General features: G+C 57.1%; 3 protein-coding genes and 1 long non-coding RNA gene across 11 annotated transcripts; 1 reads left to right on the top strand and 3 right to left on the bottom strand.

Moving 5' to 3' along the window:
- Positions 1 to 495: 495 nt before the first annotated feature.
- Positions 496 to 7,832, bottom strand: SLC26A10P (Solute carrier family 26 member 10). Its single transcript, XM_027106805.1, is given in 19 exon segments — positions 496 to 792; positions 794 to 906; positions 1,023 to 1,077; positions 1,175 to 1,257; positions 1,337 to 1,370; positions 1,511 to 1,627; positions 1,700 to 1,769; positions 1,881 to 1,987; positions 2,401 to 2,496; positions 2,586 to 2,663; positions 3,672 to 3,785; positions 3,896 to 4,043; positions 4,186 to 4,268; positions 4,999 to 5,151; positions 5,412 to 5,576; positions 5,768 to 5,925; positions 6,490 to 6,600; positions 7,070 to 7,632; positions 7,726 to 7,832. Coding segments are annotated over 18 exon segments (2,094 nt in total). The 5' UTR covers positions 7,413 to 7,632; positions 7,726 to 7,832; the 3' UTR covers positions 496 to 726.
- Positions 1,152 to 5,469, top strand: LOC113620648 (uncharacterized). Its single transcript, XR_003432846.1, has 3 exons — positions 1,152 to 1,345; positions 2,405 to 2,511; positions 5,374 to 5,469. It is a non-coding gene; the product is annotated as an uncharacterized LOC113620648 (long non-coding RNA).
- A 1,453-nt stretch (positions 7,833 to 9,285) lies between the features above and the next one.
- On the bottom strand, positions 9,286 to 16,372 carry ARHGEF25 (Rho guanine nucleotide exchange factor 25). Of its 4 annotated transcripts, none has more exons than XM_027106806.1 (16): positions 16,224 to 16,372; positions 15,818 to 15,932; positions 13,318 to 13,532; positions 13,086 to 13,181; positions 12,932 to 13,005; positions 12,695 to 12,761; positions 12,402 to 12,505; positions 12,143 to 12,212; positions 11,934 to 12,023; positions 11,744 to 11,836; positions 11,505 to 11,555; positions 11,254 to 11,331; positions 10,867 to 11,067; positions 10,532 to 10,712; positions 10,053 to 10,264; positions 9,286 to 9,747 (listed from the first exon to the last, which is right to left on the bottom strand). In XM_027106806.1, exons 1-16 carry the CDS (start codon positions 16,320 to 16,322, stop codon positions 9,637 to 9,639), a joined length of 1,857 nt encoding a protein of 618 aa, XP_026962607.1. In that variant the 5' UTR covers positions 16,323 to 16,372; the 3' UTR covers positions 9,286 to 9,636. The 4 variants fall into 4 exon arrangements, with proteins under 4 accessions (XP_026962607.1, XP_026962611.1, XP_026962608.1 ...); XM_027106807.1 differs by having other exon boundaries at positions 9,620 to 9,747; positions 10,149 to 10,264; positions 16,224 to 16,331; XM_027106810.1 differs by lacking the exons at positions 15,818 to 15,932; positions 16,224 to 16,372 and adding an exon at positions 14,493 to 15,090.
- A 378-nt stretch (positions 16,373 to 16,750) lies between these two features.
- On the bottom strand, positions 16,751 to 22,116 carry DTX3 (deltex E3 ubiquitin ligase 3). 5 transcript variants are annotated; one of them, XM_027106801.1, is made up of 6 exons: positions 21,653 to 22,116; positions 20,244 to 20,308; positions 19,977 to 20,053; positions 18,881 to 19,610; positions 17,772 to 17,989; positions 16,751 to 17,452 (listed from the first exon to the last, which is right to left on the bottom strand). In XM_027106801.1, the coding sequence occupies exons 3-6, from the start codon at positions 20,003 to 20,005 to the stop codon at positions 17,377 to 17,379; spliced, it is 1,053 nt and encodes a 350-aa protein (XP_026962602.1). In that variant the 5' UTR covers positions 20,006 to 20,053; positions 20,244 to 20,308; positions 21,653 to 22,116; the 3' UTR covers positions 16,751 to 17,376. The 5 variants fall into 5 exon arrangements, with proteins under 5 accessions (XP_026962602.1, XP_026962605.1, XP_026962603.1 ...); XM_027106804.1 differs by having other exon boundaries at positions 18,881 to 19,629; positions 21,653 to 22,112; XM_027106802.1 differs by lacking the exon at positions 21,653 to 22,116 and adding an exon at positions 20,781 to 21,584.
- Positions 22,117 to 22,994: the final 878 nt, after the last annotated feature.

The raw sequence follows: 22,994 nt of genomic DNA, 5'->3' as shown, positions 1-22,994 counted from the left end.
GGGCAGGAAGTGGGGGGTTGCTTTCCAAGTGCCAAAGAGCCCATGGGGACTCTAAAATCCTAAAGCGGAAACACTCTCATCTCCTTGGGACCAAGGGGGTGGGGAAGCCCCCAGTATATATTCCCAGGGCTGGGGCCTCCCTCGCATCCCTAGATCCAGGACTCTGTGCAGCGACTGCAGCCCCACCCCATGGAGAGAACTGGTGACGGGAGCTGGTGTGGGGACCAGTGAACATACAGGTGAAAGCCATTTTCAGTTGTGTCTCTGCAATGCTGTGCGCATGGAGGAATGGGGCCCCAAGGGTCTGTGTGCAGACACCCAGACTCACTTCATGAACCCCAGAGACTTTCAGCTTCATTTTATTAGTTACATTAAGTAAGGGGGCTCGGGGACCCTGGCCCTCCTCACACACATGCTTTTGGGACCCTCCACACTCCACATGACCGGGTCAGACCCACATTGTGCAAGTCTTTGGACCAGTGAGCTCCTGGAAAAGGGAAGGGACATGTCAGAAGTAGATTAGGTGCCCCCCTCCCTCACCCAAGATTTGGCAGACCTCTCAGGGGTACCCCGCCTGCTTTGGAACCTTAGTTCCTCAGTTCTTCACCCACAGCTGGGCCCAGTCTCCCTGGTTTAGTCTTATATAGACTAATCACTTCATCCCCACCCCTTTCCTTCATCTCCCTCCTCAGCCCCCTTCACAAATCCCTCTGCCTGGATCTTCAGTCACTGACTCACACCTCCTTTGCCATAGCCCAGCACCTCCTGGCTTCCACTCCCGTTGCTACTGCCCCCTCACCAGTCTCTCCAGGGCATATGCAGCTGCATCCTGGACACTCACAAACAGCTGTTCTGGGGTCACTCTATCCAGGAGTCCTGCCTGGGTCAGTGTCCCCAGCACTGAGGCTGTGTGGAGAAGGGGTCAGGCTCTCAGGTCCTACAACTACACCGTGTCCTCTTCCTTCCCTGCAAGCGTCCAGTCACTCCCCACTCTCCAGATCCCTCCATCCTCCACATCTCACCATTACACTGAGCCAGGAGAAGGTGGATCCCAGCATCTTGGCATCGGCTGGCCAGCTACGTGGGGCGGGGGGGAGGGCAGGGGGTTAAATCCTATATCAGAGAGTATTCGTGGGACAAGGGGACTTTCTCCTTAACCTACCCTCTCCCTCACCTGAACCACTTCTCTGGCCCCTGCAGCATCTGCAAAGGTGACACCACTGCAGTCTAGGACTACCACTCTGACAGGCTCAGCAACTAGGATGGCAGAAGGCAGGAGTACCCAGATGCCTCCATGGGTCGTGCCCAAATCTCCCTCATTGTCATCCCATCTCACCTGCATCAGGTGGGCCGTCTGTCTTTGGAGCCTCCTGTGAGTAGAAAAGGGTAGTCACCATCTCTGAGACACAAGCACGAACATGCACCCCTTGAGCACAATGACCCCCCCCAGAACACCCACCTGTCTCCCACCCCCAAAGAAGCCACACGCCCCTTTGACCAAGTCCCTCACCTTGCCTCCTTCTCCAAGCCCCAGGTGCCACTCCAGGATGCGGCGAAACTGCCCACGGGTCCCGAAGTAGAGCGGTGTTGGATAGCTCAGGATGCAGAGCCCTGGGACCTGGAGGAGCTAAGGGGTCAGAGGGTCAGTGAAACATCCGAGTCTAATCTTCCCTTCCTTCTTCGGCTGTAGCCCACCCACCTTGTGACTCTCTCTGAGTGGCCTGTAGAGCTCTGTCCCCTCAGCCAGTCCAAGTGCCAGGCACTGTACCCTGGGCGGGAAGCTGGGGTCAGATTCCCAGCCTGACCTGGCTGGAGAGTCACCCCAGGCACTCTTTTCTCTTCCCTCCGCTCATCTTGACTCCCCTCATCTCTACTCCCACCTCTGGGTGCGGCAGACCACAGTCACCATGGAGAAGACCACACCTACAGCCAGGCCCAGGTCCACACTCAGGGTCACGACAGCCACCCATGTGACCATCCACACAGCCTGCAGGACATGGATGGGAGCGAAATGACCAAAAGAAATGCCAGGCCATCCCTGCCAGGGAAAGGGGTCCAGGGGCAGTGACTGCCGGGGCAAGTGATGGGGAGGGATGGCCCGGGAGAAAGTAGAAACAATGACAGAAGGAAGGAACGGGATGGACCTAATAGGGGATACACACCAAGTGTAATGACCCCAGACCTTGAACCATCTGGGGAGTTACAAATATTCAGGTCTGAAGAGGTTCAAGCTCCACCCTTCACCTTGTCTCTGAGTAAAGGGATTAGGAGGGATACATGTTGGGGGGGGCGGTGGGTTGCAGAACTTAGGACTGGGACAATTAGCTTCGATCAAGGGCAGAGGCTGGGGACGCTGGTAAATGGGAGGGGGCATCCGAGGGTAATGCTGCCATTTCTCACAAAGTCCACGCGGCTGATGCGCCATAGTTGTGGAAGTTCTCGCATCTGGAAGAACATCTGGCGCATGCTGGAGATGTTGATGCAGGCCAAGACAGCCTTGGGGCAGAGGAGGTAAGCTGACCACCCCAGTGTGGAGGGATGTCGCCACCCATCCCAGCCACCCCTCCACCTCCTCTGCTGCTTACCTTGGGCAGATAGTAGAAGAAGGGCCCCAACCACAGCAGGACAGACAGGACAACCATACAGGAGAAGAGGCCTGCCACCTAGAGGGAAGGAGGGACGGAAGCAAAGAAGGGAGGGAACCTCACCCACCCCCGCGTGAGAGTTGGTCTCCCTGCCTACTCTGCCTCATCCTCCTTGGAAGTCTCCCTCCTCCCAAATCCCCTTCCACAATGATACTCCTCACTCCTCAACCCCCTGCTTGATATTCTGCCGCTCACACCTACCTTCCCCTTCCCCAATTAAATGCCTGTCATTTGCTGGTCTGCCCCAAGATGCAGTTCAACATCCCTATTTTTGTAGCTGACCTCCATCTTTTTTTAAAATTTTATTGGAGCATAGTTGATTTACAATGTTGTGTTAGTTTCTGCTGTACTGCAAAGTGAATCAGTCATACATATATATATATATATATATATATATATATATATATATATATATATATCTCCATTCTTTTTTGGATTCTTTTCCCATAGTCATTACAGAGTATTGAGTAGAGTGCCCTGTGCTATGCAGTAGGTCCTTATTAGCTATCTATTTTTATATATAGCAGTGTGTATATGTCAGTCCCAATCTCCCAACTTATCCCTCCCCCACCAGCCTACCTTCATCTTAAAAGCCATTGTTGGATGACCCTAAAAGCAGGTTAATCACATGCTTAGGGCACCAACAAAGTACAAGAAACCAAAAACATTAGGGAGAGACTTTGATATGTGATATTTCTTTTTAAAAGAAAATGTCCTCACAAGGAAAAACACCAGAATTTTGTTTCTTAAATTTATTTTCCAGATAGTATTGTTCTTATTTTGAACTGCACATAGGGCACCATAAACTTTTTCAGTGCTTAGAGTCTACAAAGGTCTTAATGTACCTTTCTTCTCTTCTATACCTCCTACCCAGGTAATCCCATCTCCTCACTCACCTTCCCTCACAGAATTCCATCCTTCTCTATAGAGCTGCCAACTGGGGATCTGCCAATCTTCCACTTGTTCCACCACCACCCAACCTGGATGCCCCTCCCCCCTTCTCCTCACCCAGGGACGTGCTCTTACCTGTGTGTTCCCACCAGCATCCACTAGTAGGCTGGTTGTGGCCAATGTGGCCGAGTTGGGAAAGCAAGAGAAGAGGGAGGAGATGAGGTTGGAGACACCATGTGCAAAGAGCTCCTGGAGGGATGCAGTGAGATGAAGAGGAGACAAAGGCATGGCTGGGAGGGGGGAATCCCATTAGGGGGCTGTCCCCTGAATGAGGTTGGGGTCCTCACTCAAAGTCACACCTGGTTGGAATCAATAGTGTAGCTGTACTTGTCTGCATAGATGGAGGCCAGGGAGGCAGACACTGCAAAGGTAACCAGTGCCATGGGCAACGAGTCGGCCAGAATCCTGGGCAGCTCAGCCAGGTTGGGGAGGAGAGGCCGGGGAAATCTAGAGAGAGAGGAATCCATGGTGAGAATGGGTTGGGTATAACAAGGATATGAGCAAGAGAGAGGAAAGGGCAGGACAGGGGAAGGTGCTGGGTGGGAGAGTTGTGAGGAAAGAAAACTGGTGCCTTTCCATTCTCTCTTACCCTCCGGGCAGCAATCCAACTATCTGGATGTTGTATCTTGTGTCCAGGGAAGAGGTGAAGCAGAGCACGGAGGCCAGAAGCACCTGGGAAAGAGAGCAAATTAGAGCATGGGAGGAGACAGGCCCCTGGCAGATGCTGGAAGGAGCTCAATATGAGAGAGGATTGCAACGCAGGATTAGGTGGTTGCAGGAGCCCAGCAACTGGGGTAGCTGGGATGTTTTGGGGATGGATGCCTAACAACTGGTTTAGAGTGAAGGAGGTTGGGGATGGGAAAGAAGAATGATGTATGCCTGGAGCTATGGAGAGAGAGGGACAGGAAGAAGTAAGAGGGGGCTGCTATGAGGGATGGTGGATATCAAGAGGTGCAATCGAGCCATTCTAAGCAGGGAAGCTGGGTTATATCAAGGGATATATGGGGTATCCGTGGAGACGAGGAGAGCCTGTTTAGTTGGGGCGGGAGAGAGAAATGTAGGTGGACGCGGGGAGGAAGATAAACCGTGAATTACAGTGCGGGACCGGCGAGGGGAGAGACGGGAGCGAAGGTGCCGTGGCGAGCGACACCGCAAGGGGGCGCTGTAAGGAGGAAGAAGGCTTTCTAAGAGGCCTACAGCCGGCTTTTTGAGAGAAGGGGGGACGTTTGGGTGGGGGATTCCCGAGGGTCAAAGTGTTCTGGGAAGAGGCCTGGAAAAGTACACATGTAAGCAGGACCTCTCATCTGTGACCTCTCTGCACTCCATGAAGGGGCGGCAGCGGCCAGTTCCTACCGGACGGGCAGGGTCTGTGCGGTGCACGGGGCTGGGACCCCATCCTCACCATGACGATTTCCCCTGGGATCGGGGTGGGTAGCCTGTCTCGGAACCTCACGTTCAATTCCTTGACGGGCACGAGCAGCGCCAGGCTGAGCGCCGAGACGGTCAGTTCGGCGGGACTGCTCCGCGGCAGCGCCGTCAGCACGGCGGCCAGCGTCTACGGGCAAGGGCAGTGAGCAGAGGGCCTGGGGCCAGGGTCGACTGCCCCCAGCGCGGACCCGCCAGACTGAGGCGAGGCCTCTCCTGGCTCCCATCAGGGCTTCCACCTCCTCAGCGACCCTCATTCAGCCACGTGGTTCTGACCTTTTCTCCGCCCATGCCACACACTATCCCTCCACTCGCCCCCACTTCCTTTCTTTATGGGCTTCCCTCTTCCCAGGACCGCTAGAAGCCTCTTCGCTCTTCTCCCACCCTCACCTTGAAGAGAGCGAAGCAGCCGATCTGACGCGGGAGGGGCAACCCCAAAAGGCTAGGCAGTTGGGACACGAGCACGTGCAGGGCGGCCCCACTGGTCAGCGCCTTGACTACAGGCTCCGACAAAAAGGTGGCCAGGACGCCGAGCTGCAGCGCGAACATTCCCAGCTGCAGGGGAGAAGATGAGCCATCACCACTGGAGAAGGAGCAGACCAGCCCCGGCGCAGTGCACCAGCTTGTCCGCGCACCTCTCCCGCCTAGACCGGTGCTGGAGACTTGTCCCTCCCTCTCCCCTGGCCCAATTCTCCGGGCCCCCAGCGTGGATTCCCTCAGGGTCCTCCCCCAAGGTCCTCCCTCACCATCAGTGCCCCGCTCCCGAAGGCCATGGCCGCAGCCGCACCAACCCGCTGAGCATCCAGCTGTTCCCTCTCAATGCCACTCAGGTTCCCCTCGAGGGGTTCAGGCACCAGCCGCTCCACGGCCGAGCCCGTCATAAGGCTGAGTACCGCGAAAGTTCCTAGGGCCGGGGGCCAAACGCAGAGATCACCAGCTGTGCCACCTGGGGCGCGGCGACAGCCCAGGCTTCGCGCTCTCCGCCCAGGATGCTGCCGTCAGACGCCCTCTCCTAGAAGGCTTGCTGCTCAGGTGAAGACTCTGGGGCCAAGAGCTGGTGCAGCAGCCCGGAACCAGCGGTGAGGGAGGAAAGGAGGGAGCGCCCGCCGGGAAAAAAACTGCTCCCAACTGCGTCACTGCCCCCTCCTGCAGACGCCCTGGGGACTGCCTGCTCCTTTGGGCGACAGAGTATCTCCTCTCCCCTCTTCCAAGTTGTAGAGACGTTCATTTTAACCAAATTTCATGGAGGGGAAAAGTCCGAGTAAACTCCCGCCTCTTTGCACCCACTCAGCACCCGCAGCGAGCACTGTCTAGGTCAGAGGTTCACGGCAGTGTAGCGGCAGAGGCGGAAGGGAAGGTGGGGGGCGTGAAGACGGGAATAAGGGCGAGGGAGCTTACAACAACGGAAGCCTCAAACCCCTGTCCTTTCCACCCCACAGAGAAGGAGAGGAGTCACTGGGTCACTCACCGGTGGACAGGTGTCTCCCAGTACCCAACAAGGTGTAGATGAGGACGGGAAAGAAAGAAGTGTAGAGTCCGAACACTGGGGGCACAGAGGTCAGGAGGGCAAAAGCCATGCCTGGGGGAGTAGTGGAAGGAAAGGTCTCCGGTGTGTAGGTTAGGCGGCAGGGTGCCCAGCCTCCAGGACTGTCCTTCCCTTCCCGCACTCTTAGAGGCTGGCCCGGGGACTCTAAATCCCGCCACATGAGGGAACTGAGGGGTTAACGGGCCTCGATGGGAGGTCGTGGGGCGGACAAGGTCAGAGATCTGTGTCGGCCGCGTCCTGGGGGGCAGGCGTCCTGCCTCTCTCCAGTTCCCTGGGCCGGACCGTGTCCAAGACTTCGCGCATAATTGCACAGATGAGGGGAGCTGGGGGTGGGGATCTGATGGAGCTCCACTGTCCTTACCCAGAACTTGGCCTCAGGTCCCTGTCGCCGAGCCCTCAAGCCACACTAACCCACCACTTCGCTCCCGGTTCCCAGGCCCCGTGCCAACCCGAAGCCCTCTAGAGCTTGGGCCCCTGACAGGCTGCTGCTGGCGCCGCTCACCCTGGGGCACGTGCACGATGCCCACGGTCACTCCGGCCACCGCATCCCCGAGCAGCCAGGCCCGCCAGCGGTAGTGGGGCAGCCAACGCAGCGGGGGCAGCCGCGCCCGCAGCAGGGGCCACGGCCCCGGTCCGGAACAGGCGCGGGCCCGCCGCTTCCAAAGCCGGCGCAGCCGCGACCAGCGGGGCTCCGCGAGTAGCTCGGGCTCCTGCTCTGCGTCCCCGAAGAGCTGCTGAAACCGGGCCTCGGTAAGAGGTTCCCTGAACTTGGCGCCCAGGGGGGACTTAAGGTCGGAGGCCTCTCCCGGACCTGGGCAGGTGCTGGCACCGGGTAGCCCACTCATTTTGCCCTCTGCCACCTCCAACTCCGCCCAGTCTTAAATACCCCTCCGCCCGCGGGCCCCGAGTCCCGCCTCCGCGAAGCAGGGTCCAATCCCGTCCCGGAGGGCGCCCTCTCTTGGGGACCTTCTACAGTCAGGAGCCGGCTGCGCCTTGGGGAGGGGGTGTCTCTACGTTAGGCGTTTCCTCAGACATCCTTGGCCAGATCGCTCGCTCTGCAGCCTGCTATGGGGGGAGGGATGGCCGTGGAAAGGGTTAGGAGCCAGAGAGGCAGGGCGAAAGACAAACGCGCCCCATCACCCAACACCCACTATTTACCGCTCCTAGGTCTTTTGACTCCCGCCTTCTCGCTCCCGGTTCCTTTCCGCATCTGCACCTTGGGCGAAGACAGACGCTGACTCCTCTAGGGTTACTGGTCATTCCCAGGGCCGCTGCATTGCCCACAAGAAAGTTCAGCGGCGTTCCAACTTCCCTTCCCCGCCCCCCCCCAGACCCAAATCCTCATGGGGCGCAGCTTGTCCCCAGAAAGTGTAAGGGGCTCCATTGGCCTCAGCTGTTTCACAAACTATCTAGATGGGAAGCAGCTGCTATTGGATACGGATGGATAGAGAACCGCCCTGCCACACACACACCTCTGCTGGGAGTGGCTGGGCCTAAATTCCCAGTTCAGGGCCTCAGGGGGAACACTGAACAGACAGGGAACTTTGATTTTATTTCTCAGAAGCCAAAAACACTGAAGCACTGTTTATTACGTTCCAGTGCTATTCACAAAGTAGGCACTCAACAACACGTATGTGGTTAAATTAAGTACAAAAGGGTCACCCACCCACCTCATGTACCCCTGTGGTCCCTAAGGAGATTCAAAGGTTCTGAGCTCCAGAATTCTGTTATTTGCCCCATCCCCTCCTCCATTCACACGAATCCTTAGCAGCCCTCCCCAGTCCCTGACCCCAAAGCCCTGGGGGTGGGGTACAGTGAGGGTGGGTCTCCCCTCTTCAATTCCTCCTATTGTTCCCCAGAAGTCTTATCTGGGCTGTACGTCCTGTCCCCTCCACCTTAGAGGTCCCTCCCCCCATTGTGGCCAGAGAGACCTCAGGCCCACAGGGAGACTCCAGCTCTTCCTCACCCTCCCACCCCAGCAGTCTATTGTCTGCTGAGGAAGCTCAAGTACACGTGACTGGGCCCAGGGGACGGATGGACACAGTGGACACACCGATGCCCAAGGACCCAGGACAGGGCATCTGGACACGGATCTCTGCACGTTTGGCTCTCTGTCCCAGGGGCTGTCCCAGAAGTTGGGAGAGGTGAAGACCCCTTTGGGCTCTCCGCTCTTGGGTCTGTGGCTTGAAGAAGAATCCCTTCCTGCTCAGTATGGATATGCCTTACAACCTCCCAGACAGCAAAAGTAAGGACACCCAGAGCCAGAAGGGGACACAGCACCCCAGCATCCTCTCACCTCCCCATGTTCCCTGAGCTGAACATGGTGGCCCCAGAAAGAAAGGTACATCGGGCATTCGGAGCTTTAGAATCTGGGTGTTGGGGGGAATGGTGGGAAGTCACCCCACAGCGGGCTTTCCAGTGGGGTCTAGAACAGAGACCAGAGGGGAGGGAAAGAGGGACTGGGCAAAGGGGAGGATACGTCAAGGTTCTAGGGTTTTCCAGTAGCCCTAAGCTCCAGGTCTAGACTGAGAGTTGCTGCAACCGCAGGTGAGGGACAAAGATAATGACATCTTTTATCTTACATCCCGCACCCTTCTCCTTTCACCAGGCCCCTCCTCAAGTGACTGATCTGAGGGGCCAGCTGATCTCTTCCATACCCCTTTACCCCACTTACCCCTACTTCAGCTTCCCCTTCCCTCTGCCAAGACAGCAGCTTTAGTGATATAACAAAACCTTTATTCTCAAAAAACAGAAAAAACAAAATCAAAAACAAAACCAATAGTTTCTGTCTGGCCCTTGCCCCAGCCCTCCTACCCACCCACATTTCCTCCTTTTGGGGGGGACCTGTGATGCATGCATAGGGGTGGGGACTGAAGGAACCTACGTTTCTTGGGCAGAAAGAAGTCTTTCTGAGTCTAGGTTCCCTCCTGCAAGTTGACACTCCCAGCCTCGCCCACCCTCCAGATACACCAAGAGGGAGGAATTCTGGGGCGCTGCCAGAAGGATTGCCCTGAAGTTCCTGGGGGAACGGAGTGGCTGAGTCAGCACCACCCCCATGGCCTTCACCAGTTACAGCTCATCTTCATCCAGCTTGGCAAGTCTGGCTTGGCAGGGGGCGGCGTTTGGAATTGGTGGAACTGGAGGAGAGTCATGAGGAGCTTGGGGGATGTCCCTGGAGGCCTGAAGAGAGACTCAAGTCAGAGGACCACAAAAGTTCAGGAATCCACCCTCACTCCTCTCTTGTCAGTGTAAGCCCTAGTCAAGCCACCCCCTCTTGCCAGACATCTTAGATTATCTGAGACCATCAGCTTCTCTCAGGGTTAAACTGGAGTGGGGGAGGGCAAGAGATGGGAAGTAGGAAGGGGCAGACAAAAGGAAGGTGGTGGAAGAAAGGAATGATACAGGGGAAGGAGGTTTGGGGATCCTGGAACAAGAGAGGACCTCCCCATTCTGCCCTTACAACCAGGGAATTCCATTCCTCATACCTGTGTGTCCAGGGACAGGGGGACTCTGGCCACCTGCCCTTTGGGAAACAGCAGCAGGGAGGGAAGAGAGCCATTGATGGGTGTGTGTGTGCTGACCTGGGCCCGATCTCCAGGCCGAATTCTCCCGGGGCTCCCCACCCCAGGACCTCCTGGCCGTCCCAGGCTGTTTGTCTGGCTCTCCCGTCTCTGGTACTCAATGGGTGACTGCAGTGCTGGGGCAAACAAAGGGACAGAAGGAGGGTTACAGCAGAGACACGCCCTTTCCCAGAGGCTCTGCTCTCAAGGACTGTCGGCCAATGTAAGTCGCTTGAGGCTTTAGGGGATTCTGAGTTACTAAATCTTGAGCTAGTTGTGGAAAAGTGAGGATGAGGGATGGGGAGAAGCTGGGGTGAGGGCAGGGACTGGAGATTGGGCGGTGAGGGATTCAGGAGATCCAAGGACCAAGGGAGGATGTTGGGGAGGGAGGGTGAGAGCTTCACCATTGAGAAAGTCCCGCTGGCTTTCCAGGATCTGAGCCACTTGCTTGATCCAGGCCTGACTGACCGCAGGGTCTGCAGTTTGCAGGACATAGCGCTGGATCCCACCCTCTGGCCCTCTGGAGGTCAGTGCAAAGCGGCAAGGGTCGCCTTGGAGGTTCCCCTCCAGTCCCAGGCAGCTCACCTGGATTGGCAAATAAGAGGTAGCCCCCAAATTCTTCAGGCCCTCTCTGGTTCCTGTCCCCTCCAACAAATCCAAAGAGGATGTGAGGGGCCACCGTCCTCTCAGAGGCCTCCCCTATCCCAGTCAGACCTCTCCCTTGGGACACCCTCCCCACCTTGATGCTGCTTTTGTACACATATCCAGGCTGCGTTCCACCTCTCACTCCTCCTCCCAGGGCCTCGCTGAAGATGATGATTTGCTCAAAGAGGAAGACACGTCTCTCTCGACCCCGAGAAGACAGCAGCCCCCCAGCCTCGGGCTCTGTGACCCAGAATGTGTCCTGGCCCAAGAGCTTCCCCTGAGCAGTCAATTTGCCCTGAAACCAAAGGAGAGTGGCCTTTGAGAAAAACAATAAGAGAAAAGGGGCAACTCTCTGCTCCTCCCTCCTTCCCCTGACACTCCCAACCAACCATCTCCTGTCAGCCCCAGGAGAGCACAGTTCCCTGTAAGGATCTCCTGAGTGCTCAGCCTGGGGCAGAAGAGCATTGCTCCATCCCTGTACCTCAAACCCCCGCAGTCTCCCCAGGGTCATCATGTCATTACAGCGCTTGGGTACGAAGCACATGACCTCCACAGCTTGCTGGGACACAAGTGAAAAGAAGAGCACTGTCATCATTGGGAAAGAGGCGTCTTCAGACCATGTCTCTATCGCCAACCAGCCTTCCCCTTCACCACCCGTGGAGCTGGAGGAACCCAGGAGACTAAGAAGATGAGGTGTGCGTGGTGTGTCCTGTGAGATCTGGGAGTACTCACCTCCAGCTCTTCAGTATCCATCCCAGCTCTACTATAATACTTGAGAAAATCCTAAGACACAGAGAAGAAATGCTCAGGGAGGTTATGAGAACATCCTCAAAAGCCCTCACATCCTCCCCTGAGGACACAGGTGAGGGCCCCCCGGAAGTCTGGGTGGGGAGCCTTAGGAACCCTGGGGAGACGAATGAGGAAAGGGCCATCCCAACCAGCCGTGCCCCCAGGGAACAGGTGGCCCCGACCTTGAGCAGCAGCTGGTATTTCATGATCCTCTGCACTGGTTTGATGAGGAGGTCGTTGAGCTGCAGGCGGTGCCCTAGCTGCTGCCGGAGCTCCTGGGGACAGGGACAGATGGGGTGGTTTTGCAGCCTGGAAAGCCTGCTCATGCTGACGATTCTGTCCCCCTTTCCCCAAGGTATCTCAGCCACTGACCTCAAAATAGCTGTCCCCAAATTCTGATACCACATGCTCTGACTTGGGCTTATTCTGACAGTACACCACGTACATATGCAGGCGGCGCTCCTAACAGGAGTAAAATTCAAGCAAGAGTAGAGTGAGTGAGGAGAGAGGGCACATCTCCAGAAAGTCCTGACCCACTCCCAAGCCCCTCCCCTCCTGGGCCCCACTCTCTCAAGCCTCACATGTTTGATGAATAGCTGAGCCAGCCAATCAGGATCCTTCAAACACCTCTGTAACTCCTGCAGGAAATAGCTGGAGGGGTAGGGAGGGAAAAGGTTGGTCAAATACCCCTACTCCAAGCAACTCAGAGCTGTCTGCCCTGGTAGTGTTCCCCGCGAAGTCTCTCCAAACATTCCTCAGGCAACAGTGGGCCCGTGGGTAGGATACAGAGACCACCAGACATACGCCCCTTCCCCTCGCTCTCAGGGGTCCATCACTCACTCTCGATGCCACTCGTAGATTTGCTGGATGTTCCCAAACACAATCCTGTCACGACCTCGAAGGTTCTCGGGTACCCCCTGAGCAGCCATGGTGGCCATGTAACCCTGTGGGAAGGTTGGGTGGGAACATGAGTGTGTGGAGCCAGTCCTGGTGGGAACCTCCCCTCCCCAAGAAGTCCAGGATGTAGGGGAGACTGGGAAGGTGGGACAGAGGAGCAACAAGGCATCTCCTAACGTTAGCCCTGGGGAGAGGGAAAGGGCTGGGCCAGGGCTGGGAAGGGAAAAGGGAGCTACCTCTACAATCTGCCCCAAGTCGTCCACGTACATTTTCTCTGTCTCTACCAGTTCACTCAGGACGTACCTGGGAAGAGAACAAGTTTAGCCACTTCCTCCCTCCTGGACTAGAAGCCCCTTCATTACCACAGCCAACCTCAGGGGAAATTCCAAGTCTCAAATCTAAAATGTGAGAGACAATCCTCTGGAAGTTGCGCGACTGCGGGGGTCAGGGATAGAGAGTGTGTGGACACTTACATACTCCTTTCCAGAGCCTTCTTCTGGTCCTCTTCGCTCTCAGGGGCTTGGGACAAAGTCTCCTCTTCAGGTGGCTGTAAGGAAGAACATCCCAGAGTAAGCAAATGGATGCCTCTTGGGTGAGGGAAGCCACGCCAGACTCATGTCTTCATACCTGCGTCTTATCCCCAGGGCCCCCCAACAATGTGGTCAGCAGGGTCAGTTCTGGCAGCTCCTCTCCTGTGGCTAAAGCTGGTTCCAGCATCCAGTTCTGGGGGCCAGAGGTCAAGTCTCAAAGGTCAGGGACAGTAGCTGTGTCTCCCCAGTGACCAGTGGCCCCCTCAACCTGCCCTCTCCCGGCACCCTTCATGGATGTCCTACATGCTTCTCTGGTGCTCCCTCCTCACCTCATATGGTCCAGCCTGGCCACCTTCTGCCTCAGTTTCCACACTGAGACAATGTTTAGAATGATCCAACCATCTTCTCAGGCCACTGACTGGCCCTGGGGGTCCCGGGGAACAGGGGCCAGAGCTGAGGCCAGAGCTGGGGCCAAAGGGAGCAGCCAGACCCGAGGCAGCTGAAGCCGAGATACTCCCCTCACTGCCAGCAATGGAATAGGATTCTAAGGGGGTGGGGTAGGGGGAGAAAGGGGGTGATAAATTTTGCTTCAGTTCCAGATTCAGGTTCCCTAGGGAGCTCCGAGAGTCTCTGCTCTGTGATGCTCAGCCCCTCTCCCTCAGGGCTCACTTTCTTGCCATCCTCATTGGAGTTGGCCAGGAGAGAAAATTTCACCAGGACACCCTTGGGAAGAAGGACAGAAAACACCTGGCTCCCTAGGCCTGGAACCCCCAGTTACATGTGGGGGTTCCCCCATATCTGAGCATGGCACCAATATGGGGGTGAGGGCAGCCATCTGGGAAGACACTGGAAGCTGGGGGTGGCCATCTGCTCTCCTACAACCCTCCCCCTTGCAATGGGTACAGACCATTCTCTGAGAAGGGTGGTGGCGGGGCGGGGGGGAGAAAAAGAGCTTAAGAGCCCATCTGCCACCCCCAGACCCCTCCTCCACCAAGTGCACTAGTCACTATAAAAAGAAAAGACCTCTGCAGCCCACCTTCCCAGCACATGCACAAACCCAATAGAGGGGGCAAGTGAGGAGAGCTCATCGGTGTTATCCTTGGCCTGGGCTCAGGGACAGCGGAGCTGTGATTTGGGAAAAAGCCCCTGGTAGACCCCCCTCATCCCTCATTCCTCCATCCCCCTGTCCTTCTTCAGATCTGAAGTAGATTCTCAGCAGAAGGATTTCAGGGAAGATGTGGTCTAGGCATAAGGGGATTGTGGATGGGTTTTTCTCACACTCAGTTGAGAGGAGTCCCCTGCCCCTTCCCCAATTTCCTTAACTTTTAACTGTTAGAAATTTGAAGGCAAGAGGGGATCTTAGAGATCATCTATTAGGTCACTTTCCTGGAAAACACAGGTATAGTCTCCAGCCTCTAAATCCCTAGGGCCGGGACAGACACAAGTCCTGAACCCTCAGCCCGCCCCCCCACTCAACACTGGGCCCTCGCGACCTTACACTCACCATGTCCCCCCCGGGCGAAGCAGCAGACGCATTTTGCCAGCACTTTTCGGATCACGCGGGGACAGGCACAGCGACCCCCCTTTTGCCCCCCCCGCATGGCGCCCGGGCCCCCCCACACCCCCGACCCGGGCAGGCCATGCAGGGGGAACCACGGGGGGCGGGGACGGCGCAGGGCGCACACCCCCCCTCCCTCCTACCCCGCTCCAGGCTGGGGGAGGCGGGGGGAGGGAGGGAATAGGAAGGGGGGGGTCCAGGGGTAGGCGGAAGTCTGGTCTGGAAAAGGGCTGGGGACTCTGTAGAGAGGGCGACGCGGGGCCGGGCCGCCGAGCTGGGCGGGGAGGGTTTCCGGAACCCAGTCGGTGCGGGGGCCCAGGGTCCAGATGTCCAGCGGGAAGGGGAGGGATGGTGGAGGAGGCTGGGCCGGGATGCGGCAGCCGCTCCAGCTGCGTCTCCGGCCTCCCGGATTGGGGGTAGTTCTAGGCCTGGTCAGGGGAGGAGGCGGGGGCCGACTCCCCGAGTCACTGGCGCTGCGCGGGTCCCCGCCGAGCGGCGAGCAGAATAACAGGCCCCGCCGCCGGGTCGCCGCGGGGAGGGGCCTCTGCGGCCCAGCTCCGCCTTCTCCCTCGCTTTCCCCCTTCAGCCAGTGCTGGGTTCCCGCCCCAATTCCCCCTCCCCCAGGCACCACCTCGTACCCACTCCAAGTCCCCAACGCCTCCGCCCCTCCTCTCTAGCCTGGGCTCCCCAGCCCCGGGTTCCCCCTCCCTCCCGCATCTCCGGCTCCGACTGCGGAGCACTGGCGTGGGGGTTAAGCCCGGCGGCGGGGTCGGCTAGGGTCGCCCCTCGGCCTCTGCGGCGGAGAAGGGCGCGGCGGATGGGGCCTTAGCCTGTGCGAAGAGGTCCTGGGGTTGAGACTGTCTCTAGCCGCGCAGGGGTGGACAAGGTCCCCCAGTAGGGGATGCGTGAATGGGGAGCTCTTTGTGGGGAACACAGCCCGGGTGCCGCCCTCTCGCCGGACCCTTCTTTCCTCCAGGCCCCGGGACTCCAGCTGAGGCTAATCACCAATTAAGGAGAAGTCCTGGAGACTCGGCTGGCGAGGGGCCAGGGGTGGGGCGCGGGGACACTACGCCAGCGGGGGCTCGGGACCCGCTGAGGTGGGGGACACACAGCGGGCTAGAGGGCGAGAAGAAGCGTGGAGGTCTCAGCGTCTATATGGGTCTCATGCAAATTAGATGCGAACCTTTATACTAATACGAGCAGCATATTTTTTAATTCGCCACTTTGCGCAGGATGGCAAACTGTGCCCCACCCCACCCCTAGCTTCTTACCGGGCAGCGGAGCCCAGGCGGGGACCTCGCGTTCGCGCTCCCCTCTCTGATTCCCCTCCGTACAGTTAGATTCTGGCTCGGTCCCCCCCAGCCCTAGGGGGCTTCTCTTCGGGGGCTGCGGGGACAGAGTGATCGTAAGAAACCCGCCCTCCACGGCCAGCCTAGACCTCCCGCTTCCCCTTCTCCCTCCTGTCAAAATCCACTTTGTTATAAAAGGGTCTTCGCCAAGGCTGGGGTGGAGGGAGCAGTTTACCCAAGAACGTGCCTATGATGCTCTTAATGGAACTTTTGGATTCCTGCGACTACCCCGAAGGATTCTTGTTTGCGGGTAAATTGAGTTTGTGGGGTGCAGCCAACCTGAAGCCCCCTAAAGACCCCCGACCCCACCGTGGTCCCCCTTTCTTACCCCCTCCTGCCCGGGTAGGGCGCATGCGCGCAGCATGCCCCCCATGACCCCCAGTATCCGGTCAGTGCGGCCAGGGGCGGGGCGCTCCGGGGGCTTCATGCTGGACCCCTACCCTCCTCCAAGTTTCAGAGCCGAGGGGGCACGGAAGCTGGGGGGCTCTGAGGCCAGCGTGCGTCCGGGGAGTTGCCGCCGCGGAATCCACCCCCTGCCAGGCTCCGCCCCCACTCCCACCCCAGCCAAACTTTTCAAAAGGGGTAGGGTTGTTCCTTTCTCTGCAACTGTAGTTCAGCAACAAACCCCACTTCATCCTGACTCCGCTGTCGAAGCACGATCCAAGGCTTCGCAGTTTTATCTTGGAGCCCACTAAGTACCTGCCGTTTTCCCAGGCCCTCTGGAGGCAGAGAGCCTGGGGAGGCGCCCAGGGAGTTCCCGATCACCACCCCCTTCTCCCTCTCAGCAGGTCCAGCTCCTCACCCCACCTCCCAACCCCCCACCCCCGGCCCACAGAACAGAACGGGTGTGGCATAGAGAGTTGCATATTTTACTTTATTTTTATTAAATTAAAAGCTACAGTCTGGCGGCGATTCCAGAACAGGGTAAGGAGGCTCCTTCTAGGGGGCAGAGAAGAGTGGGAGAAAGACTGACAAAGACAGAGACACAGGAGAGAAAGGACAAGGTTAAGGGAGAAGGGGTATTGTTTCTGAAGAACATATGCGGCCGGCTCTACGGGGGCTCACAGCAGCCTGACCCCCCTCCCCGAGCAGAAATTCAGCAGTGGAGCAGTATGGGGGGGGGATCAAGAGACCCTCTCCTCCCCACCCAGGTCCTTTCTCAGCTTAGTCACTGGAGCACATCACAAACCAGAAAAAGCCAAGGGCAATGGAGGGGGCAGGAAGACTGGGAGTATGTACAGGGGGAGGAGGGGAGCAGAGCCTGGGACATCAGACTCTGCCAGAAGGGAGTGGCTCACACTGCACTGAAGCACTCAGCCTGTGGGGGACTGGGGAAGGGATCGCCCCTCCTTCTCTGAACCCCTTCCCCAGTCAGACAGTCCCCTACTTGAGTGATGAGGGGGACAGAGGGAGAGACAACAGAGGCTCCCACTGGGTCCTACTGAAGGAGAACAGCAGGGGCCTCCCAAAGGGGATGTCCTTCAGTCATCGGTGATGCCCTTGGCTCTCAGCTCCTCTTGCACCCGGGTCAGGTAGGTGGGGTCCGGGTACCCAAACCTAGGAGCAAAGAGAAATGAGGGTCAGGGTTAGCCGTTCAGGCTTACTCATATTACCCCCAGGCTCACCCTCATGCTGGTGCCCCATTCTAGCCCCTCCCCACCTTCCCTGAGATTATCCAAACCCAAGATAACTGAGCCCAATTCTGCTTATTTTTGTAGGTTAAGCTGGGCACATTAGGACCAGGATGACTACAGGAGAAACTGGGACAGGCAATATGGTTGAATAGTTTGGGGGTGGTCCTCTCCAGTTAGGAGGCTCCCAGAGAGAAATGGGGAGAAGGGGTGGAGCCAAGGGAAGGGAAGAAGGCGTTTCGCACAGCTGTGGTCCCCCTGTGCAGCTGGTCTTGTGGTGGATGTCGTTCCAGGTGATGACATTCGGTCTCCCTGTGGTCATGGACGTGCCGATAGTGAAGGTGAGACGCTGGTCAAATGCCTTGCGGAACAGGGTCAGCACCTTGTTGCCCTCAGGGCAGTCCGGGAGGTAGGCCACCCGTGTGGTGCCAGGATACCGAACTCCTGGGTTTGGGTGTTCAGCCTGGGGTGGGGGAGGCAGAGTGGGCAGTGAGCAGCTGGGCATCTTGAGGGTCATCCTGGCCAGCCTTCTGGCCGTACACCCCCAGCTAACGCTGATGGGGCAGCGACAGCCTGCCAGGGAAGGTGCAGCTCTAGGGTCTGGGCAGCAGAAGCCTGTTTCCAGACAAAATCCTCATCATTAAGAGGTCCTTTCTGCTGTCCCGATCCCTCAAGCCTCAATTCAGCAACAAATGAATTCTCAAAAGTAGCTAGGCCTTACTCTCCAGATAACTCAGCAGAAATGTGAAGACTGGGAATAACTGGTCTTTCAGCCTTCCCTTCTCCACCTGAAACACTCCCAATGCATCTTCCACTGTCTAACCTGTTCTATTTTTCTATTACTCTCCTTCAGAGCTTCCTCATCACTCTGCAAACCCGAACTGGACATTACTCTTTGTCAAGCAGGAAGACACCTTTACATTCTTGACCGCTCCTATTTTAACCTTCCACTGTCATCAAGGTTTTCCCTCTCATAAATCTGGAATGGAGTAACGCTCCCAGCACTGTTAAGGGGGGTCAGACCCTTCCCACCGTGCCTGTCCGCACCTGAGCCACCACGTCCACAGACTCCACCTCTGCCAAGAATAGATGTCAACATCCAAGTTCATCAAAGAAATAGAATTCAATTCCTTTCTCTCATACCTATTTTCACGGGTGCCTTGGGGTCATGGGGATGGAAAAGCTAGGCTTCAAGGGGGCCTCTAGCTCCAGGGCACTTGAGTGGGAAGGCATACCGGGAGACAGCAAGACTGTATCACATCTAACAAACATACTCCCCCTCCCCCAGTTTTCCTAGGTCAGAGAACAAGCGCAGGGAAAACCAAAGGGTAAGGGCAGGCCATAGGCTTCTTACCCCCTGGACACCGGGCGGGAAGACGTACTGGATGACGATGGTGCCGTACTTCTCATAGCTGGGTAGGAGGAGTGTGGCATCCTTAGAGACCAGCATCCGCCCATTCTGGGGCTGGTTGCCCACCAGCTGCCCATAGAAGCGGCCACACATGGGGCAGGCCTTTTTCACCTGCAGGGCCCGGGTGATGCAGCCCTCGCAGAATGAGTGCCGGCACTTCTCTAATGTCTTGGCATTCTGGATCTCCCCCAGACAGATGGGGCAGGTGCTCTCCTGCTCTTCTGCCTCCTCCCGAAGGCGGGGGGGAAGAGGAGGGGGCAGGGGAGGAGGAGGGGGAGGCAGCCCCCGTGCCCCTGGGGGCAGGAGTGGGGCTGCTCGGAGAGGGGGCGGGCCTGGGCGGTGCAGCTCAGGGTGCTCCCCCCCACCCCCCAAAGCCAGGCAGCCCATAAGCTCCCCCTGCCTCTGAGCTTTCTTCAGCTCTTTCTCTGCCTCTTTGAGCAGCCCCTTGAGAGCCTTCCGGGCCAGGTAGAGCCCATTGGGAGGGGCTGGGGGAGGGCCCTGAGGGGAAAGCTGGAGGACATAGATGTCAGAAGTCTCGCCGTCTATGAGAATGGACACACGGTGCTCCTCCCGAAGCCGGGCCAGCCGGGCAGGGGTCTCCTTGCTGAGGAAGTCCCACACAGGCTTGGAGACAGTCACTTTGTTCTTGCAGGTGCCTCCACAGGCTGCCATTCTGGACAGGACGAACGACACTGCCCCCAGGGTGAAAAGGACTCAGGGTGGGGGGTCCCCATTTGACAAATATCAGTGCCTCCTACTTCCCGTTCCTTTCCAACCCTATATTATCTCCACTCACTCAGAGGTCAACCCCCACCTCCTCCCCCAAGTTCATGTTCTGTTTCCTCTTATCTTTCAAACTCCAGCACCCACTGAAGAGCAAGAAAGCTTCTGTATCTTTATTATCATCCAAGCCGAGCATCAATCTTGGTTCTCCTATACTGCTCCCAAGATCACAGAAACAACCTGCCCCTCCCCCCACATCAGGTGAGAACTGAGTTCTGTAAAAGGAAGGGAGATTTTTGCCCTCCTTTTTGCTCACTTTGATCCTGAAGAGCTTAGAATTGGCATGCAGGCTCTCTCTCTCTGTTCCTGCTCCCTACTTGTAGGTTGTGTGACCTGGTGGGTGGAAAGGGAAAGGAGGGAAAATGAAAAACCCCTTCTCCCATTTCCACAAGCCCCAACCCAGCAGCCCACTTAACAGAGACAGGATCTGGGTGTAAGTTACTGGGAATGGGATTACTTGGAACGTGGAATAGAGGCAACCAATTTAAAGGTGAAAGTTGAGGTTCCCATGAAAGGCAGATACCTGGAAAGCCCATGGACGATGAGAGCAGCAGAAATCCCTCTGTTTCCACACTCAGCTGACCAGGACTGGGGCAGGGGGAGTGGGGGGGGGACTGGGTTAGGATGACAAATGTTACCATTTTCCCCAGTCTGCCCAGAAACAAAACCTCCTCTTTCATTTCCTCTCCTTGTCTCTTGCAGAATTCCATCCCCAGCCACTCTCCAAGTTGCTAAAGAAGGAACTTCAGCATGCTAACTTTCCTCTTCCTCAGCTCTGAGGCTCTTAAGAAAGCCTAGGGGCATGGATAAGAGAAGTCTGGAAGGGAAAAGCCCACACAGATAGAGGTCTTTTTTGCCACCTCCCTCAGGTCACAAGGACAAGAATATTTCCTTTGCTCCCCAATTCCTCGCCCTACTCCACATTCCCGAATAATTCAGCCCCTATTGCTAGGGAGCCTTCCTTGAGAGTTAGCCCGGTCCCTTCTGCTGGAGTCTGCTTGGAATGCCAACAAAGTGGCAGCAGCCCCTGCAATAAGAAAGTTCTCGCTGTCGCTGTCACCTTTTAAACCCAGCACGTGAAGTCCAAGCCTGCCAGCTACCTAGGCTACATTTAGGGAGGGGTGGGGCTCAGGCAGAGGGGTCCGCTGGAGCAGCCTGATGTTTCCCCGGAGTCTTGCCGTGTTCAGCTACAGAGCTATCCCTACAATACCTCCAAATGCAGCCCAAATAGAAAGAAGGGCCATTAGCGTGACCTCAATTCCTTGACTGATCCATAGGGGAGCAGCTCTCCGTTTGTGCCTCCATCATAGTCCCCTCAAGGCCAGATGCAGCTCAAGATTCAGAAAGTGAAATTGGAACCCTAGAGCCTCGGCTCATACTGTCCATCCAGGTGGAACACCCTCTCCCCATCAGAGAGAAGCCAGGACCTAGGTGTCCTTTGCTCCCAGTCCTGATGGCACAGAAAAGGGAGGCGGGGCCACAGTTTATGCTGGGTCCGATTCCTCTGGGGCAACCCAGGCCGGACACGGGGCCAGTCCCTCTCGCCAGACAGAGGCCGCCCACAGGGGCAGCCAGGAAGGGCCAGGGTCCCTGCGGGCATCAACTGAGGCATCTCCACCCCTCCCCCCACGACCTCCTGCAAGACCCGACCCGGAACCACCTCCCACATGGCCCGCTCGGCAGAGCCCCCGCAACCCCACAGCTGGGTGGGGTGGATGTCGGCCCGATCGCGGGCCCCAGAACCCCCGAATGGAGGCCAAGGCTGGAGGGTGACAGAAAGAGCATTAGCGGGGCCTGGAAGGGGGCCCCGGCGCCGCGCGCGGGGGAAGGAGGCGGAGGAGGGGGCGCACGGGGAACCGGAGGGCGCGCGGGGAGGTGTGAGCGGGGCCCGGGGGGCGCGCGGCGGGTGTGGGGGGCGCCGGGCTCACCTACCTCTTGTCAGCGCCGCCATTGCCGGTCACATGACTGAGGCTGTTGCTGGGATGACGGTCTGGGCCTTAGCAACCAGGGTGGGGGGGAGACCCCGAGAAGGTGGCGGGGGGCGGGGGGGTAGTTTGCAGGGGGTGCAGACTGAGGGAAAGGGAAGGAAGAAGGATGGCACCCCCCCCGTTCCCCTTCAGGGGTAATAATCACCGTTTGCTTTGACCCCTTCTATCCACAAGCCCCCGCTCTTCTGCCCCAAAACAAAAATGGAGGCGCCGTCCCAATCTTCGGAGGCTTGGGGTGGTATCGTGGAACCGCGGGTGGGAGGTTAAATCTCTTAGAGACGCCACCCTCCTCGCTTCCCCCTCCCGGGAGGGGGCCCTCTCCCTTTTCTTTCCCAGCCAGCTTCGTGGCAGCTTCTGGGAGGTGGTGGTGGATGGGTGGGTGAGGCGTGTCGCTTAGGTAGATGGGGAAGAGAGGGCAATTTCTCTGTGATCCTTTTTCTAGAAAGGCCTTTGAGGAATATGGAGTAGGAAGAAGAGTAATAGTAAAAAAGCATTGGTTCTAAAAAATAAGTCCAGGACTAAACCATTTCAACCCCCTGCCTCATCGCTTGCCTTTTCCCGGATTGTTACCTTCTGTGACCCCGCAAAACCTGCTCCCAGATGGGTATTGGTAAGTGTCTCTGATTTTTCTCTTTACACAAACAGGGATACTGAGGCTGGTGCAGAATGCGAAGTGAATACATCTTTTTTTTAAATGCCTTGGAGTGATGGTAGTATCAAGTCTATGGTTGAAATAGAGTTAAAAACTCTCAAAGAAAAAAAAAAAAAAAGCTCTTCTCTCTTCTGCTTCCCACATCAGAGCAATCTCCGCCCCCAGTCCAACTCACTTCCCTGGGGCCACATCAAGCCAGGTTTTTCCACCAGCCAAAAGACCTCCTCAGCCAGAAGCACCGGATGGATCTCCCAGACTGGCAGCAACTTCTGATAATCCACCCCCTTTTCTTTACTCCCTCTCCATCTGGATGGTTGGTCACTTTCTTCATTACTTTCCCAGGACCCTGCTGTACTCTTCCTGCCCTGCAGACAGAGGACTTCTCTCCAGGAAGCCTGCAGGAACACTGAATGCCTTCTCCTTTAGCTCATGTGTGCTTGGTGCTCACCTTTACAGAGATGGGAGTGTGATCTAGCCCAAAACCCTGGGGGAAGAGGGAGGGTCACATCATCTCAGCTGTCCCTGGCCCCCCATAGCTAACTCCCACAAAATTGGGGAATGTTTTCCATTCCCATGCACACTCCTCAACACCTTTTTAAGTTCACAGCCATCTACCTTGAAACCCATATCCTTA

This window comes from Aethalodelphis obliquidens, unplaced genomic scaffold (assembly GCF_003676395.1).
Source record: "Aethalodelphis obliquidens isolate GAN/ISIS:26980383/991018 unplaced genomic scaffold, ASM367639v1 scaffold8, whole genome shotgun sequence".
Taxonomy (NCBI): Eukaryota; Metazoa; Chordata; class Mammalia; order Artiodactyla; family Delphinidae; genus Aethalodelphis; species Aethalodelphis obliquidens.
Note: the sequence above shows the minus strand (reverse complement) of the source record. Positions and strands in the feature narration are given on the sequence as shown.

What these genes read in the sequence shown, in the direction of transcription:
- DTX3 (XM_027106801.1), bottom strand. Translation starts at nt 20,005, where the DNA reads ATGCCAATTCTAAGCTCTTCAGGATCAAA. An exon ending in CTAAGCTCTTCAGGATCAAA is followed by an intron (nt 19,611 to 19,976) that starts GTGAGCAAAAAG and finishes CGTCCTGTCCAG; the next exon opens with AATGGCAGCCTGTGGAGGCA. An exon ending in TCCCGCCCGGTGTCCAGGGG is followed by an intron (nt 17,990 to 18,880) that starts GTAAGAAGCCTA and finishes CCCCCACCCCAG; the next exon opens with GCTGAACACCCAAACCCAGG.
- ARHGEF25 (XM_027106806.1), bottom strand. Translation starts at nt 16,322, where the DNA reads ATGAAGCCCCCGGAGCGCCCCGCCCCTGGCCGCACTGACCGGATACTG. An exon ending in AAGGCTCTGGAAAGGAGTAT is followed by an intron (nt 12,762 to 12,931) that starts GTAAGTGTCCAC and finishes TTCTCTTCCCAG; the next exon opens with GTACGTCCTGAGTGAACTGG. An exon ending in TGGATACTGAAGAGCTGGAG is followed by an intron (nt 11,332 to 11,504) that starts GTGAGTACTCCC and finishes CTTGTGTCCCAG; the next exon opens with CAAGCTGTGGAGGTCATGTG.